The following is an 18,739-nucleotide window of genomic DNA, read 5'->3' on the forward strand; positions in this document are numbered from 1 at the left end:
GATTTAGAAAAGTCAGAGTAACCAGAGATCAAATTGCCTATATCTGCTGGATCATAGAAAAAGCAAGAGAATTCCAGAAAAATCTATTTCTGCTTCATTGACTACACCAAAGCCTTTGGCTGTGTGGATCACAACAAATTGTGGAAAATTCTTAATGAGATGGGAATACCAGGCCAACTTAACTGCCTTCTGAGAAACCTGTATGCAGATCAAGAAGCAACAGTGAGAACCGGACATGGAACAATGAACTGGCCCAAAATTGGGAAAGGAGTATGTTGAGGTTGTATATTGTCACCCTGATTATTTAGCTTATATGCAGAGTACATCACATGAAATGCTGGGCTGGATAAAGCTCAAGGTGTAATTAAGATTGCAGGGAAAAACATCAACTGCCTCAGATATACAAATGACACCACCCTAATGGCAGAAAGTGTAAAGGAACAAAAGAGCCTCTTGATGAAGGTGAAAGAGGAGAATGAAAAGGCTGGCTTAAAACTCAACATTCAAAAAATGAATATTATGGCATCCCATCCCATTACTTCATGGCAAATAGAATGGAAAAAATGGAAACAGTGACAATTTAATTTTGGGGGGCTCCAAAATTACTGTGGATGTTGACTACAGCAACATTTCAACTATGTTGAAATTAAAAGACGCTTGCTTCTTGGAGAAAAAGCTATGACCAACCTGAACAGCATATTAAAATGCAGAGACATTACTTTGCCGACAAAGGCTTGTAGAGTCAAAGCTATGGTTTTTCTAGTAGGTATGTACAGATGTGAGAGTTAGACCATAAAGAAGGCTGCTAAAGAATTGATGCTTTTGAATTGTGGTGCTGGAGAAGATGTTTGAGAGTTCCTGGGACAGCAAGATCAAACCAGTCAATCCTAAAAGAAATCAACACTGAATATTCATTGGAAGGACTGATGCTGAAGTTCCAATACTTTGGCCACTTGATGCAAATAAGTCAACTCATCGGAAAAGATCCTGATGCTGGGAAAGACTGAGGGCAGGAGAAGGAGGCAACAGAAGATGAGATGGCTGGATGGCAACACTGACTCAATGGACATGAGTTTGAGCAAACTATGGGAGACAGTGAAGGACAGGGAAGCAAGGTATGTTGCAGTCCATGGGGTCACAGAGAGTTTGACGTGACTGAGTGACTGAATATCAGCATGGAACAGCAGTCTCAATATCACATACAAGCCAATAGATTTCCAACAAGAAGTCATAATCCTAGGCTCCAACTTGGGTCTACTAAATTAGAATATATATTACAATTCCTGGATGATTTCTATTTACATTAAATTAGAAATACGGCTCTAGAATTGGTTTAGAATAGGCCTTCTAAAGTGGCTTCCCTGGTGGCTCAGTGGTAAAGAATCTGCCTGCCAAGGCAGGAGATAGGGGTTTGATCCCTGGGTCAGGAAGATCCCCTGGAGAAGGAAATGGTAACCCACTCCAGTAATCTTTCCTGTGAAATCCTGTGGACAGAGGAGCCTGGTAGGCTACAGTCCATGGGGTCCCAAAAGAGTTGGGCATAGGTTAGTGACTCAACAACAACAAAGGCCTTCTAAAAGTTATCGAAAGCTTTTACAAAGAAACTCCCAGTAGTGCTCTAGCCATGTGAGAACCAGTGCTAAATTGTCAGAATTTTGTAAGTTGCATGATTTTATGTTTGGTAGCTTGAAATTAGCTATTCTGGGAATGTTTATTCCATGGAAATTGGCAAATACTATAAATTTGTGTGTTTTGTACTGGAAACCCTATTGTCAAACATTTACCAGCATCCCACTGGAAAGTTCTAAATCTAATTCAATCTGGAATTAGAACAGTCTCCTAGGGATTGTTGGACACAGAAGCTCCCATATATGGAAGGGACAAGACAATGAGTTCCAATTCCTCAGCAAACTTTCAACCTTGTATGACAATATTATTCTAGATAGTTATTTCTTTATAAAAAATAATCTGAGGGACTTCCCCGGTGGTCAAGTGTCTAAGACTTCATGTTTCCAATGCAGGGGCCCCAGGTTTGATACCTGGTCAGGGAACCAGATTCCACATGTCTTTAATCATTAAACTGAAGATTCCGAGTACACAACTAAGACCTGGTGCAGCCATGGAAATAATTTTTTTTTTTTAAATCTGAGTATGAAATAAGCACAAGGAGGGAGGGGAATGTAGGAGTTGGTAATACTCAAAATCTAGATAGGCAGGCAGGCAGATACTGAAGATTCTCCCCGCTGACAGCTGGACAGCTTTGGAGCTGAAACCCAGACATGAAATAGCCGTTTCCAAACAGAGGAGAAGACAAGGGTGAGTAGATTCTGGTCCTGGATACATATCACATGGGGAAATTTATTGCTTGTATTACATTGAATATAAAATTGTTAAACAAAATGACTCCTCCCCAAGTTAATGGTAGGTATGGATGTAAATGTTTCATGATATAATATAGGGAGTTGATTTTAAAGTGTGACCTCCAGACTAGTGCATCAGCATCACCCAAAAACCTGTTGTAAATGCAAATTAATGAGCTTTGCCCTAGACCTACCAGATCATAAACTCTGGGGAGTAGAGAACAGTGAGCTGAGTTTTAGCAAGCCTTCAGGTGATTCTGTTGCACACTCCTGAAGCAGGAAATGTCATAGATTTCCTTTTTTTATCCAATGAGAGGATCCATTTTCAACTTGAACCCCAAATGGGAAGTGACTCTTCTTGCAAAGGAGTTTCCAGCTCAACTGGAAGATAGGTGAGGAAGGCAGAGAACACAGATTAAGAGAACTACAGGGCTGGGCAAATATTAAGAACCTTTTCCCAGGGAAATTAGCCAGGCAGGCAAGCACCTGGCATGATGCCAAGACTCCTGGAGAGTAAAAACCTTCCTGGAAATCAATTGAGAAAAGTTGCTTCAAAGTGAACTTTGAGGAAATGCATAAGTTCAGTTCAGTTCAGTTGCTCAGTCGTGTCTGACTCTTTGCGACCTCATGAATTACAGCACGCCAGGCCTTCCTGTCTATCACCAACTCCTGGAGTTCACTCAAACTCATGTCCATCGAGTCGGTGATGCCATCCAGCCATCTCATTCTCTGTTGTCCCCTTCTCCTCCTGCCCCCAATCCCTCCCAGTATCTGAGTCTTTTCCAGTGAGTCAACTCTTCGCATGAGGTGGCCAAAGTATTGGAGTTTCAGCTTTAGCTCAGTCCTTCCAATGAACACCCAGGACTGATCTCCTTTAGAAAGGACTGGTTGGATCTCCCTGCAGTCCAAGGGACTCTCAAGAGTCTTCTCCAGCACCACAGTTCAAAAGCATCAGTTCTTCGGTGATCAGCTTTCTTCACAGTCCAACTCTCACATCCAGTATTTCTGCAAATACTAATAAAAGTTCTCATTTAAAGAAGGTGACATCCTAGCACACATAGGAATAAGAACAACTTGTATCAATTAAGAATTGTGCAGATATTGAAAGAAAGGGTATAGAACAGCTTATTTATTTTGCCTCTCTGTTTAACAGGTCTCACTGGTTCTTAATTATGACAACATTTAACGAGTATACAATACCTGTGCAGGGTATGGTAGTATTTACTTCAGTAAATATCTCATTATTAGCCCGGTATCACAGGTAAGGAAATTGAGCCCCAGAAAGGTATAGTAATTTGCCCCAAGTCACACGACTAGAAAGTGATGATACTGGGATTCGAATCTAAGAAGTTTTGTTAGAGAACACCACTGGTTAAGCAAAAGTGCTCTATTGTTTCTCTTTAATGAGAATGTCATTAAGTCTTAAATATTCAGAAGTTTGGAGTTCCCATTTCAGAGAGTGCGTTTTTTTGGTTTTTACAAGTCTCAAGCTAAATAACCTCTTATCACTTCATGGGAAATAGATGGAAAAACAGTGGAAACAGTGTCAGACTTTATTTTTTTGGGCTCCAAAATCACTGCACATGCTGATTGCAGCCATGAAATTAAAAGACGCTTACTCCTTGGAAGGTAAGTTATGACCAACCTTGATAGTATATTAAAAAGCAGAGACATTACTGTGCCAACCAAGGTCCGTCTAGTCAAGGCTATGGTTTTTCCCGTGGTCATGTATGGATGTGAGAGTTGGACTGTGAAGAAAGCTGATCGCCAAAGAATTGATGCTTTTGAACTGTGGTGTTGGAGAAGACTCTTGAGAGTCCCTTGGACTGCAAGGAGATCCAACCAGTCCATTCTAAAGGAGATCAATCCTGGGTGTTCATTGGAAGGACTGATGCTGAAGCTGAAACTCCAATACTTTGGCCACCTCATGTGACGAGTTGACTCACTGGAAAAGACTCTGGTGCTGGGAGGGATTGGGGGCGGGAGGAGAAGGGGACAACAGAGAATGAGATGGCTGGATGACATCACTGACTCGATGGACATGAGTTTGAGTGAACTCCGGGAGTTGGTGATGGACGGGGAGGCCTGGCGTGCTGTGATTCATGAGGTTGCGGAGAGTCGGACACGACTGAGCGACTGAACTGAACCGAACTGAACTGATATTTTTATATAGGGAGTCTGGAGCCTACCAGACTGATGCTATCAAGTTCTGACTGACAATCAGCTGAGCTACACCTCTACAGGACATTGTTTCAATAAGGCTACTACCACAAGCATATTACATGCTATTCTGAATCCACATATTGGATGTTTAAATTCTCTTGTTATAATACGAGACATAAACGTCACATACATGGGGGCCAACTGGTTCCAGCTATGAAAAGGAAGGAATGTTGAATCAAAGGACCAGCACCTCTAATTTGGATGTTTGCATTTTGTCTGAAGTAAATTAGATGAACTTGCTCTAATTCTGGCATTTACCCTCATATGAAATTCATTTTTAAGCATCATGAGAGCAATGGCTATTTTATTCACCCGATGTATGCACAAAGGGCACTGCTTGACACGTGGTAGGCACTCAGGTATTTGTGAAAGGAAGGGAGGAAAAGAGGAAGACTGAACTGAACTGAACTGAGGAGGGAGAGAGAAAAGAAAGTTATAAAGGTATATTAAATGTCTTTGAATTTTTTTGTATAACAGCCATAAATGTGTGTGTAACCTTTGAAGTAACTGTTCAGGTGTTGACAAGCCACGCCAACAAAGTAGAAGAAAACATATTTCATGTAGAGGAGTACAATATACAAAAATGAAATAAAGCATTTGTGAAATTTCTACTTTGATCCAGTCCTATGGGCAGCCTCATGGAAGCACGTTTGCAAGTCAATAATTCATGCATATGTATAATGACTTATTCAACAAATATTTATTGAGAGCCTCCTACCTGCCAGGCAGGTAGTATGTGCTGAGGTCACAAAAATGAGTAAGACACCATTTCTGGCCACAAGAGCTCAGACAATTAGCAGGAAAAACAGATACATGGTGCTGATGGTCACACAACTCTGTAAGTTAAAAACCATTGAGCTACACAATTTAGATTGGTGAATTGTATGGTATGTGAATTACACTTCAATAAAACTGTTTAAACAGATAAAAACAGGTGTAAGCTTTGTACAAAACCAGGAAGAGGTGGCCATAACTCAGCCTGGGAAGGGAAGAGGGAGGCTTCATCAATGAATAGAGCCTGAGCTGAAATCTTAATTAAAAAAAAAAGTTACCTAGGTGATATGGTACAGGACGTTCCAGGGGGACAGAATGAACAAAGGCATGGAAGTGAGAAACCGGGTATGTGTACGGGCGGGGGGTCGGAGTCGGGGTCGAGGGGGTGGGCTGCTGGCAGGGCTTTAAGGCCAGGGAGGTAGGCGGAGGCCAGAAGCGAGCTCGAGGTAGTCGTGAGAGGGTTTTATCTAAACTGGAAAGTGTTACAATTCGCTATCAGATTTGTCTTAGATAAGCCACACCGTCAGCTGTGACGTAATGGAAAGGATGCTGATTTTTTTCTCCCCCCGCACCAGTCAGAATAACCTGTGCGTAGGTCTTGGGTCTGCCGTTTTAAAGCTAGAAGTGTTATATAAATTTGTCCTCCTGTTAGTCGATTGAGCCTAACGGCATGGTTTGTCAGCAGGGGGAACGTGGAGAGTTGTCTAATGTTCACATGACCTTAAAACCACGCTGATCCTGCGATGAGTTAAAAAGAGTTTGTCAGTGAGTGGGACACAGCCTGGCTAATTTTTAGTTTTTACAAGGCTGGTAATGTGGTGGTGAGAGCTGGTGAGATTCTCCAGATTTTCTGCTTTTCGTATTCTCCTGGGTACTCTCACAATTTATTAAAATGATCGTTCTAAGGACGCTTGCAGAATCAAATAAAGGAATAAAATAGTTGGAGCATCGCCAACAGGCCCGTATTTTCCAGGAAGGGCAGATTTTCCCTGAAGGAGGTCGAACTGTCGAACCGGAACCACGAAACCCAGGCCCCGGTGCAGCACGAAAGACTGACGGGAACACCGCCACGGGGCGCCCTGCTGTCCCTCCCTGCCCCCTCTCGCCGGCCGAAAGTCGACGTTGGTTCCCGCCCCTTTCCTCTTGCGCTTTCGAATCCCTTCCCCCTCCGCCATTTCCGGATGGGAACCCTTTGTAAATTTCTTTCACGTTGAAGCGTGGGACCAATTTCGTCAACACAATCCGGAGTGGTTAACATGGCGGCGGCCGTGAGATGCTTCGGCAGAGGTAAAACAGAGGGTCAGCTGGGCTTGCGGGGAAAGATAGTTCTGGCGCGGGGTCTTCCGTGGCTGCGCAGTGCGAGCCGGGCACTCCTACGTGCGGGTCTGCACTGGGGGCTTGATAAGCCTCTACTTTTTCTGGGCTCTGAGTTCTTCAGAGGGTCGTTGCTACTCAAAAGCGACCTCAGAGGTTTTCACTCCTTTCTGGAGCTGTCCACCCTAGGACTGGAGTAGGAGGGGGATGTACATGGACATCCTTCCAGCCGCCGTAGGGAAGGAGGCAGAGACATGATTTTGTCTCCGATGCTAGAGATGTGGGCTGCGGGGATGGGGGAGGAAAGGAGTTGGAATCAAAGGTTGTCATTCTCTTCTTGCCACGTTTTCTTCTCATAGCTCTCAGATGCCTTACTCTCTGAATTTCCTTTTTATCTCACCTGTCGTTTGTCACATTACTTTGCTGGTTCGTCTTCCTGTTTCCAATCTCGTACCATGGAATGTCTCAGGAACCAGGATTCTCCATCCTTCATCCTCATGTCTTTGTATCTGAATTCACTCTTTTGGTGATCTCATCCAAGTTTTATGGTTTGACTATTGTCTGTATCTTAATGGTTCCCAAAATTATCTACAATAAGGACTTGAACAGTAGATTCTTAAACTACTCTCTCTTCTAGATCTACAATTGTATATCTAATCAGCACCTAACTAGAGTCAAACTCATTGTCATGACCTGGAGTCTTTCCCATCTCATTTGATGGTAACTTCATCCTTTCAGTTGCCCAGACACAAAACCTCAGAATATTCTTGACTCCCCCTCTTTTTCCTCATCAATTCAGTTCAGTCGCTCAGTCGTGTCCGACTCTCCGCGACCCCATGAATCACAGCACGCCAGGCCTCCCTGTCCATCACCAACTCCCGGAGTACACTCAAACTCATGTCCACAGAGTCGGTGATGCCATCCAGCCATCTCATTCTCCGTCCTCCCCTTCTCCTCCCGCCCCCAACCTTTCCCAGCATCAGAGTCTTTTCCAGTGAGTCAACTCGTCGCATGAGGTGGCCAAAGTATTGCAGCTTCAGCTTTAGCATCAGTCCCTCCAATGAACATCCAGGATTGATCTCCTCTAGAATGGACTGGTTGGATCTCCTTGCAGTATTTAAATAGTTGGCAGATCCTTTTGGTTTTACCCTCAAAATCAATCCAGAATCTGGCTTCTTCTCACTACTTCCCTGAAATGACCTTCCAGGCCATTATCACCCCTGACCTAGATTTCTCTACAATCTACCCTCAACAAGTAGTCAGATTGGTTCTTTTAAGAACATAAATCAAATCACGTTGCTCCTATGCTCAGAATTCCTCAAAACCTCCCCATTTTTTCTGTCTTAAGTCTTTAGAATAACCAGTAGCTGTGCTGATCATTTTGTTATCTGTGATTGAGCACTTTCAGTTCAGTTCAGTTCAGTCGCTCAGTCGTGTCCGACTCTTTGTGACCCCATGAACCACAGCACACCAGGCCATCACCAACTCCCGGAGTTCACTCAAACTCATGTCCATCGAGTCGGTGATGCCACCCAGCCATCTCATTCTCTGTCGTCCCCTTCTCCTCCCACCCGTAGTCCTTCCCAGCATCAGAGTCTTTTCTAGTGAGTCAACTCGTCGCATGAGATGGCCAAAGTATTGCAGTTTCAGCTTTAGCATCAGTCCTTCCAATGAACACCCAGGATCGACCTCCTTTAGAATGGACTGGTTGGATCTCCTTGCAGTCCAAGGGACTCTCAAGAGTCTTCTCCAGCACTACAGTTCAAAAGCATCAATTCTTTGGCGATCAGCTTTCTTCACAGTCCAACTCTCACATCCATACATGACCACTGGAAAAACCATAGCCTTGACTAGACGGACCTTTTAAATGTGGCTAATCCAAATGAGTGTGTTAAACATGTTAGATTTTGAGGATGTGGTACCAAAAGAGATAAAATATCTCAATAATTTTTTTATATTAAAAACATGTTGAAATAATATTTTGGCTATTGGTTGTAATAAAATGTTAAATTTTATTATTAATTAACTTCATTGGTTTCTTTTTTTTTTACCCTTTTAAAAATTGTGTCTATTAGAAAATCATTCCTGTGGCTTACATTATACCTCTGTTTGACAGCACCGACCTAGGGTCTTCCACGTCATTTGGTGCCTGCCTTCTCCTCCCTCCACTCACCCAGTTTACCACCCTGAGCTCTTTTTTTCTCTTCTTTACTCACTGTACTCACAGCAGCTTCTTTGTTCCATAAACACCAAAAGCATTCCTTTGTTGGGAGGTCTTTTTCTCAAGTGGAATGGGCCTGGAACACTTTTTCTAGGTATTTGCATTACTGACTTTCTCATTTGTTTCAAGCCTTTGCTCAAATGTCACCTTTTTAAAAGGGCCTAGATGTCCATCTGCAGACGAATGGATAAGAAAGCTTTGGTACATATACACAATGGAGTATTACTCAGCAATTAAAAAGAATGCATTTGAATCAGTTCTAATGAGGTGGATGAAACTGGAGCCTATTATACAGAGTGAAGTAAGCCAAAAAGAAAAATACCAATACAGTATCAGTTCAGTTCAGTTCAGTTCAGTCGCTCAGTCGTGTCCGACTCTCCGCGACCCCATGAATCACAGCACGCCAGGCCTCCCTGTCCATCACCAACTCCCGGAGTTCACTCAAACTCATGTCCACAGAGTCGGTGATGCCATCCAGCCATCTCATTCTCCGTCGTCCCCTTCTCCTCCCGCCCCCAACCTTTCCCAGCATCAGAGTCTTTTCCAGTGAGTCAACTCGTCGCATGAGGTGGCCAAAGTATTGCAGTTTCAGCTTTAGCATCAGTCCCTCCAATGAACATCCAGGATTGATCTCCTTTAGAATGGACTGGTTGGATCTCCTTGCAGTATAAGGGACTCTCAAGAGTCTTCTCCAACACCACAGTTCAAAAGCATCGATTCTTCGGCGATCAGCCTTCTTCACAGTCCAACTCTCACATCCATACATGACCACGGGAAAAACCATTGCCTTGACTAGACGGACCTTGGTTGGCAAAGTAATGTCTCTGCTTTTTAATATACTATCAAGGCTGGTCATAACTTTCCTTCCAAGGAGCAAGCGTCTTTTAATTTCATGGCTGCAATCAGCATCTGCAGTGATTTTGGAGCCCAAAAAAACAAAGTCTGACACTGTTTCCACTGTTTTTCCATCTATCTCCCATGAAGTGATGGGACCAGATGCCATGATCTTTGTTTTCTGAATGTTGAGCTTCAAACCAATACAGTATACTAACGCATATATATAGAATTTAGAAAGATGGAAATGATAACCCTGTATACGAGACCGCAGAAGAGACACAGGTGTATAGAACAGTCTTTGGGACTCTGGGAGAGGGCGAGGGTGGGATGATTTGGGAGAATGGCCTTGAAACATGTATATTATCACATGTGAAACGAATCACCAGTCCAGGTTCGACGCATGATACAGGATGCTTGGGGCTGGTGCATGGGCATGACCCAGAAGGAGGATAAGGGGAGGAGGGAGGTGGGAGGGAGGTTCAGGAAGGGGAACTCATGTACACCTGGGGTGGATTCATGTCAATGTATGGCAAAACCAACCAATATAATATTGTAAAATAATTAGCCTCCAATAATAAAAAAAAAAAAGGGCCTACCTTAACCTTCTTATTTAAAATTACAACCAACTTTCCCCTTGATTCTCAAATCCTTTTACCCAGAGGGATTCCCATTGAAGTGCAGAAGTGAAAGACTTGCTCGTTTGTGTCCATTCTTTGCCACCGCATGGACTGTAACCCGCCAGGCTCCTCTGTCCATGGAATTCTCAAGGCAAGAATACTGGAGTGGGAAGTCATTCCCTTCTTCAGGGATCTTCTTGACCCAGTGATTGAACTCAGGTCCCCTGTATTGCAGGCAGATTCTTTACTGTCTGAGCCACTAGGGAAGCCTCAGGATTTCCCATTACCACTACCATATTATGTTTATTAGTATTGCTTCTCCCTACTACGATGTAAGCTCCATGAGCACAGGGATTTTGTTCGTTTTGTTTATGAAATACTTAAAGCAGTGAGAGCACATTGTTTCATTGGCATAATTATTGTCCAATAAATGATGAATGAATACATGGATCTTCAACAAAATGCCACTCCTCTTTCATACATTGTAAATTCAAGCTGGTTTTAGAAAAGGTAAAGGACCCAGAGATCAAATTGCCAACATTCGCTGGATCATTGAAAAAGCAGGAGAGTTCCAGAAAAACATCGATTTCTGCTTTATTGACTATGCCAAAGCCTTTGACTGTGTGGATCACAATAAACTGGAAAATTCTGAAAGAGATGGGAATACCAGATCACCTGACCTGCCTCTTGAGAAATCTGTATGCAGGTTAGGAAGCAACAGTTAGAACTGGACATGGAACAACATACTGGTTCCAAATAGGAAAAGGAGTTCGTCAAGGCTGTAAATTGTCATCCTGCTTATTTAACTTATATGCAGAGTACATCAGAGGAATGCTGGGCTGGAAGAAGCACAAGCTGGAATCAAGATTGCCGGGAGAAATATCAATAACCTCAGATGAGTGACTGAACTGAACTGAACTGAACAGATATGCAGATGACACCACCCTTATGGCAGAAAGTGAAGAGGAACTCAAAAGCCTCTTGAAGAAAGTGAAAGAGGAGAGTGAAAAGGTTGGCTTGAAGCTCAACATTCAGAAAACGAAGATCATGGCATCTGGTCTCATCACTTCATGGGAAATAGATGGGGTAACAGTGGAAACAGTGTCAGACTTTATTTTTTTGGGCTCGAAAATCACTGCAGATGCTGATTGCAGCCAGGAAATTAAAAGACGTTTACTCCTTGGAAGCAAAGTTATGATCAACCTAGATAGTATATTAAAAAGCAGAGACATTACTTTGCCAACCAAGGTCCGTCTAGTCAAGGCTATGGTTTTTCCCATGGTCATGTATGGATGTGAGAGTTGGACTGTGAAGAAAGCTGATCACCGAAGAATTGATGCTTTTGAACTGTGGTGCTGGAGAAGACTCTTGAGAGTCCCTTGGACTGCAAGGAGATCCAGCCAGTCCATTCTAAAGGAGATCAATCCTGGGTGTTCGTTGGAAGGACTGATGTTGAAGCTGAGACTCCAATATTTTGGCCACCTGATGTGAAGAACTTACTCATTAGAAGACCCTGATGTTGGGAAAGATTGAAGGCAGGAGGAGAAGGGGACGACAGGATAAGGTTGGATGGCGTCACCGACTCAATGGACATGAGTTGGGTAAACGCCGGGAGTTGGTGATGGACAGGGAGACCTGGCGTGCCGCAGTTCATGGGGTCGCAAAGAGTCGGACACGACTGAGCAACTGAACTGAATGAATAATACTTAAAGTAATTTGAATCCAGTTTTTTGCTCTCATTAGTTCACATTTCCTTTTTTCATTAAGAGTTGTTTATTGTGTCTTCATTTGCAAAAACACTGGCTTATGTGTTAGGAACACAATACTGAACAAGTTATATACATTGTTTGGCCATGGTGCTTATCATCTGCTGAGAAGCAAACATTAATTGGATTGTTCTTTCCATAATTACAGTTGTCCTAAGTGCTGTGAAGAAAAAGTACAAATTGTAAGAGTGTATGTGAGAAACCTTTGTCGATTCTGAGCCTTTAGAGAAGACTTTTCTGAAGGAGTAGCTTAAGTAGAGTTCCTGAAAGATCACTGGATAGTTATGAATTAGCTTTGGGAAGAGGGGAGTGCAAAGTAGTAGACGAGAATGTCACGGAAGGAGGGAAGATTATGTTTGAAAGTCTGAAGGTTGCAGAAAACACGGTGTGTTCAAGTAACTGAAAGGAGGCAGTGTATTTGAAGTGCAGAAAGCCTAAGAGAGTGGTGTTAGATGAAGCTCACTAGATAGGTTAGAGCTAGCTCACGGAGGACCTTGTTAAGAATTTACTTTATTCGAAGAACCATCCAGGTGTTGTAAGGCTATGTGATTTCAATTTTAAATCATCCCTATTAGGAGGAGGAGGAAAAGAAATGAAGAGGGCCAAAGAGAGAAGGTAGAATAGTTTGAAGTCTTTGGCAGTGTTTCATATAGTAGAGGATGGTGGCCTGAACGGCGCTTATGGTGGGAAGGCAAGGACTAGGTGAATGAGCTCTCCTGGGGAAAACGAGGATTATAGAGTTAGGTTGAGAAGTCCTGGGGATCTCTAACCTTTCAGTATCGTGTGTAAGAATCATCTAGCAAAGGTGATGGATTAATTTCCATCTTATTGCTGTAGGGTAGGGGTGGGGATGACTTTTGAGAGTGAATGCAGATTCAATTAGGTTCATAAGTAGTGGAGGAAATTCTGAGAGCTTCTGCCTTCTCTGAAGTAGCAAGTGAGGTTATCTGCTAAGAGAGGAAAAGAAGTACATTAAAGGAATATAATAAAATGCTACAGATAGATAATTCCTCTGACTACAGAGGAATTGAAAATACAGAAATATTCTTACAGTGCTATTTCTGTGTTGTCACTAAGTTGTGTCCAGCTCTTTTGCAACCCCATGTACTGTGGCCTTCCAGGCCCCTATGTCTATGAAATTTCCCAGGGAAGAATACTAGAGTGGATTGCCATTTCCTTCTCCAGAGGAATCTTCCTGACCCAGGGATCAAACGCCTGTCTCCTGCATTGGCAGGAGAGCCACCAGGGAAATCAGCAGTGCTATTTAAGTAGTGGTGTTTTTGTAGTTTGGTTTTTTCCTTAGTCTGTAGCAGTTTGATACCTGTTGAAAATTTTAATTTCTGGTTGTCATGACTGGGGATTCTTGAAAGTAGTGGTTGATTATTTTATAGCAGGTTGCAATTGATGCAAGAGAATTATTATTTTGAGGATCCTTCCAAGGTTGTCGGGTTTTTGTTTAATACAGTTAGAATTATTTTTTTTGAAGTGTTTGCCAAATCGTGAGTGGATAATTGCTCTTCCTTCACTTACCATATGTGATTTTTCAAGATAGCTGGCTTTGAAAATGTGGGGGATCTGTTCCTAGACAGTTGCATACCAGCATAGCCCACTCAATTTGAGATTCTGGAGGGGAGGAACTGGATCTCATTAGTCTATTTCTCTTTTTTTTCCTAGCCATTAAAGCCCCTTGTGCCACAAAGAATTCCCAGTAATAAACAGGTCTCCTAGACTGTCTCAGATGTCATTTCCATACACTCATACAATTCACAGTTTAGGTGTTTTTCCTGTACTTGCACTTTGTCGTGGGATATTAGAGATGAAATTGAGTTGTTAGGCATGTGATGCCATTTGAGCTAATAATGAGGGGAAGGCCAGGCGAAAGTCTGGAGCTGGTGCATCCCAGTCAGATGTCACATTAAATGTAAAGACCCTAAGGCAGGAGTTAACTTGAGGGAATGGAGGGATTCAGGGATCTGAAAGAAGGATCAGAGTGAGGAGGTTAGAGAGGGGTTTGGAGTGATAGGCAGGGACAAGCTCACATGGGGGCTGGTAGACTACAGCGAGGACATGGGCGCTTCTCTGCACGCACAGCGCTCTGCACTTGGATACAGAACTCATGAAATGAATTCATTTGATGTGTAGACAGGTCTTACAGTTTGCATGCTCTCAGTTTATCTCTTGAATGGATTTTAAGATTCTGGATTTTAACAGTCATTTTACGTGAAAACTTAGTTGTGGAGCGCCAGTTTAAAAAATGGAGTTTAAGCGAATTCAGCAGAAGATATAGATGATCAAACATGAAAACATACTCAGCCTAACTCTTAAGGAAATGCTAATCAATACAACTCCGTATACCATCTTTCTTCTACTAGATTGACAAAAGACCAAAACATTTGGTAACAGGCTATGTTGGCACGAGTGTATGGAAATAGGCAACCTTTTCATTGTTGGTAACTGTGTGCATGGCACTGTTATTGCAGAGAGCAGTATTTATCAGAATTACAAATGCTCATATTCTTTGACCCAGCACATTCCCATCTTGAAAATTATCCTGTGAAATACTTATTTGTGTGCAAAATGGTGTTTGTACAAGGTCATTCACTGCAGGATTGTTTATAGTAGCAAAATATTGTAAATGACCTAATGACTGGTCACTGATTAAATCATGATACAACCCCACAGTGTAGTACTTTGCAGCTCTAAAAACGGTCTTTATGAAGTGATGTGAAATTATTGCGGTAATATTTACATATGAATGTACCGTTATGAAAGGTATACATGAGATTATGTATGTGTGTATAGATACATATACATCTCTTATAAATAGGTGTGTATATCTATATCTGCGTGTGAAAATGGGCTCTAATACCTTTACATGAAAAAGCAAGGTGTGGAACAGTGAGTGGGCTTCCCAGGTGGCTCAGTGGTAAAAAAATCCACCCGCTAGTGTAGGAAATGCAGGAGACATGTGTTTGATCCCTGGGTTGAGAAGATCCCCTGGAGGGAAGAAATGGCAACCCACTCCAGTATTCTTGCCTGGAGAACCCCATGGACAGAGGAGACTGGGGAGCTATAGTCCATGGGGCTGCAAAGAGTTGGGCATGACTGAGCATGCACACACACACACATGCACACAGACCTGTGGCGGGCCATCTGACTACTCCTCAAGTAGTGCTGTAAAATGATATCTTATTGTGGTTGAAATTAGTATTTACCTGCTTGCTAATGAGACTGTACATTTTTCCATATAATAATTCATCGTTTGTATTTCCTTTTCAGTTAAAAGTTGATTCATCTCTTTTGTTTATTTTTCAGTTGGGTTGATCTTACATATTCTGGGTGTTAATTCTTAGGCCAGTGTGTGTGTTACTATTCTGCCAGTTTTTGGCTTGTCTTTTCATTTTCAAGTATCTTTTGATAAACAAGTGTTCTTTTTTTTAAAATTTTATTTTAATTGAAGGCTAATTACAATATTGTGGTGGTTTTTGCCATACATTGACATGAATCAGCCATGGGTGTACATGTGTCCCTCATCTTGAACACCACCCCCCCAACTCCCTCCCCATCCCATCCTTCAGGGTCATCCCAGTGCACCAGCCCTGAGCACCCTGTCTCATGCATCAAACCTGGACTGGGGATATATTTCACATATGATAGTATACATGTTTCAATGCTATCCCCTCAAATCATCCCACCCTCGCCTTCTCACACAGAGCCCAAAGACTGTTCTTTACATCTGTGTCTCTTTTGCTGTCTCGTATATAGGATCATCGTTACCATCTTTCTAAATTCCATAAATATGCGTTAGTATACTGTATTGGTGTTTTTCTTTCTGACTTACTTCACACTGTATAATAGGCTCCAGATAAACAAGTGTCCTTAACACTAATGGAGTCACTTTTTAGTGCTTTTGGGTTTTGTTTGTGAAATTGTTCCCTCCTCAAAGGTTGTAAAGATTATTTTCCTATATTCTGAAAGTCTTAAAATTTGCCTCTCACATATAAGTCCTTAGTCCATCTAGATTTGATTGTGTGTGTATGGTGTGAGATAGGGATCTAAATATACTCATTTCCCTACTGATAATAACTTGTCTTAGTGCCATTTATTGCATTCTTTCCCCAGTGCTTTGCGATAACATCTCTATCATATTTCCATATCCATATGTGCGTAGGTCTGTTGCTGGGCTGTTTATTGTTTCATTAGTCTGTTTTTCTGTACTTGTACCAATACCAAAGTGCTCTAATTACCATAGCTTCATAACAAGTCTTAACTTCTGGTAAGGCAGTTCCCTTCACTTTGTTCTTATCCTTCAGAAGTAATTGGGCAACTTGAATGCATTATCTGTGCAAAATTAAATAAATTTAAGAAAAGTTCAGGATACATATACATAATCCATAAAGATAGAGCTAGCATATTCTGTTGAGTCCAAACTAGATTCGGTTAAAAATAAATGAGGACACAGTTCTTCAATTAGATTTGTTTACTTGGCTTTCATTTCAAGAAGTGCAGTTTCCATTTTTACACTTTTTAAAGATTGTGGTTAACAGTCACAAAATCTGGACTAATTTTGTTTTGGAAAACATGGAGAATGTAAAAACTATGAATGTAATGATGAATATTAATATTTTATATGTTTTTTCTTTTAAGTCTTGATACATCATCAAAGGCATAGTTTTTCCAAAGTGACTTCTCAGACGTCTCTTTATCCTTGTTCCATATACATTCCAGTGCCCAGCAGACATTTTGCAGCTGCTGCGAAGTAAGTATTTTATATTTTGGTTATTTCATCTGCTACCATTACCATCTTTGATTAGAAAACATTATGCTTGGTTCCTTAAAGATTTACAAGGACATATAGTTGTAAAAGTTTAACATCTCTGCTTCTTTGCCTGATAGTTCTGAAGGAGAGATATGACTAGTTATAATAGTACTTCGTATGTATTGAATACTGACATTCAATAACTAATTAATCTCTACAGCAACTTTTTGTGGAAACCATTGTTATTATCCTCTTTTTTAGAGGCGGAGAGCAAGGCTCCAGTAGATTATTGTAACTTGCCCAGGGTCACAGAGCTAGTAAGTGTCAGAGCTAGGATTTTGTGACATAAGAAGTATTTAAATTGGTCTCTGCCACTAATTCCTGTCTCACAGGTCCTAAAATCCTTGTGATCTCCTGAGTCATAGGGGTGCTCGGAGAGCAGTTTTCAAAAATACCTGGCCTTTGACCCAGTTCCTGATACAGAGCTCCTAAAACCCTTATTATTTCCTGGGTCATAGGCTTGTCTCTTTGTCTAGTGAGGCATCTCTTGGTGGCCTCCTGAAAGGGGACTGGTCACTATAAAGACCAAGTTAAGATTAGAAGCTTGGAACTTCCAGCCCTGCCTTCCGTCTTCCAGGGAGGAGAGAGGGGCTCGAGATTGAATTTGTAATTGTTCATGCCTCCGTGATGAAGCCTCCATAAAAACCCCTGAACTGTGGGGTTTGGAGACCTTCTGGGTTGCAGAACTCATTCAGCTTAGTGCATCTGGTGCTTCATCCAGATAGACAGTGTCAGAACCGCGTTGAACTCCCAGCTGTCCAGCTCGTATTGGGTAACTGGGGGTTGTGAGGGACATACCCACACCTTTAGTGTCAGAATTGTTATGAGTAGAGGAAAGCAGTGTCATATCTAACTATACTCCCTGTGTGCATCTTACTTCCTTGTTTCTAACTTAACAGTGTATCTTGGAGATTGTTTCAGATGGAACTTCTAGTCATTTTTTTAAAAAATTGAGATAAAATCAACATATAATATTATGTTAGTTTCAGGTATGTGACATAATGATTTTCTTTTAATTTTTTTGTTGAAGGATAATTGCTGTACAGAATTTTGTTGGTAAAACCTCAACATGAATCAGCCATAGGTATATATATATCCCCTCCCTTTTGAACCTCCCTCCCATCTCCTGCCCCATCCCACCCTTCTAGGTTGATACAGAGCCCGTGTTTGAGTTTCCTGAGCCACACAGCAAACTCCTGTTGGCTATCTATTTTACATGTGGTGATGTAAGTTTCCATGTTACTCTTTCCATACATCTCACCCTCTCCTCCCCTCTCCCCGTGTCAACAAGTCTGTTCTCTATGTTTCTCCACTGCTGTTCTGTAAATAAATTCTTCAGTACCATTTTTCTAGATTCTGTATGTATGCATGAGAATACAATATTTATCTTTCTCTGACTCACTTCACTCAATGTAATAAGTTCTAGGTTCATCCACCTCATCAAAACTGACTCAAATGCGTTCCTTTGTGACATAGTGATTTAATGTTTGTCTATATTGGGAAATACTAACCACAAGAAGCCTAGTTAACATCCATCACCATACAGAGTTACAGATTTTTTTTCCTTGTGATGAGAACTTTAGAGATTCACTCTCAGCGACTTTCAAATACATATTATAGTATTATTACATTGTAGTCCATTATTACATTATATAATTTTACATTGTAGTATTATTAATTATAGTCATCATATTGTACATTTCATCCCCATGACTTATTTTATAAATGGAAGTTTGTACCTTTTGACCACTTCACCTGTTTCACCTATACCCCATTCCCTGCCCTGCCTCTGGTAGCCGAAGTCTGTT

At 41.7% G+C, this 18,739-nt stretch overlaps 1 protein-coding gene and 1 long non-coding RNA gene across 3 annotated transcripts in view; both read left to right on the forward strand.

The window, feature by feature from the left end:
* Nucleotides 1-5,576: 5,576 nt before the first annotated feature.
* Nucleotides 5,577-6,555, forward strand: LOC129561613 (uncharacterized). The gene is made up of 2 exons (XR_016037465.1): nucleotides 5,577-5,702; nucleotides 6,331-6,555. It is a non-coding gene; the product is annotated as an uncharacterized LOC129561613 (long non-coding RNA).
* Nucleotides 6,495-18,739, forward strand: part of MRPL1 (mitochondrial ribosomal protein L1) — a 73,531-nt gene continuing 61,286 nt past the window's right edge. The window contains exons 1-2 of one of the 2 annotated variants that reach the window (XM_055434344.2): nucleotides 6,495-6,644; nucleotides 16,760-16,871. In XM_055434344.2, the coding sequence (XP_055290319.1) occupies nucleotides 6,614-6,644; nucleotides 16,760-16,871 (143 nt within the window). In that variant the 5' untranslated portion in view covers nucleotides 6,495-6,613. The remainder of the gene's footprint in view (nucleotides 6,645-16,759; nucleotides 16,872-18,739) is intronic. The other variant, XM_088836414.1, reaches the window with a different exon arrangement.

Source organism: Moschus berezovskii, chromosome 5, assembly GCF_049115385.1.
Source record: "Moschus berezovskii isolate FMDL1 chromosome 5, NW_MosBer_1.0, whole genome shotgun sequence".
NCBI lineage: Eukaryota > Metazoa > Chordata > Mammalia > Artiodactyla > Moschidae > Moschus > Moschus berezovskii.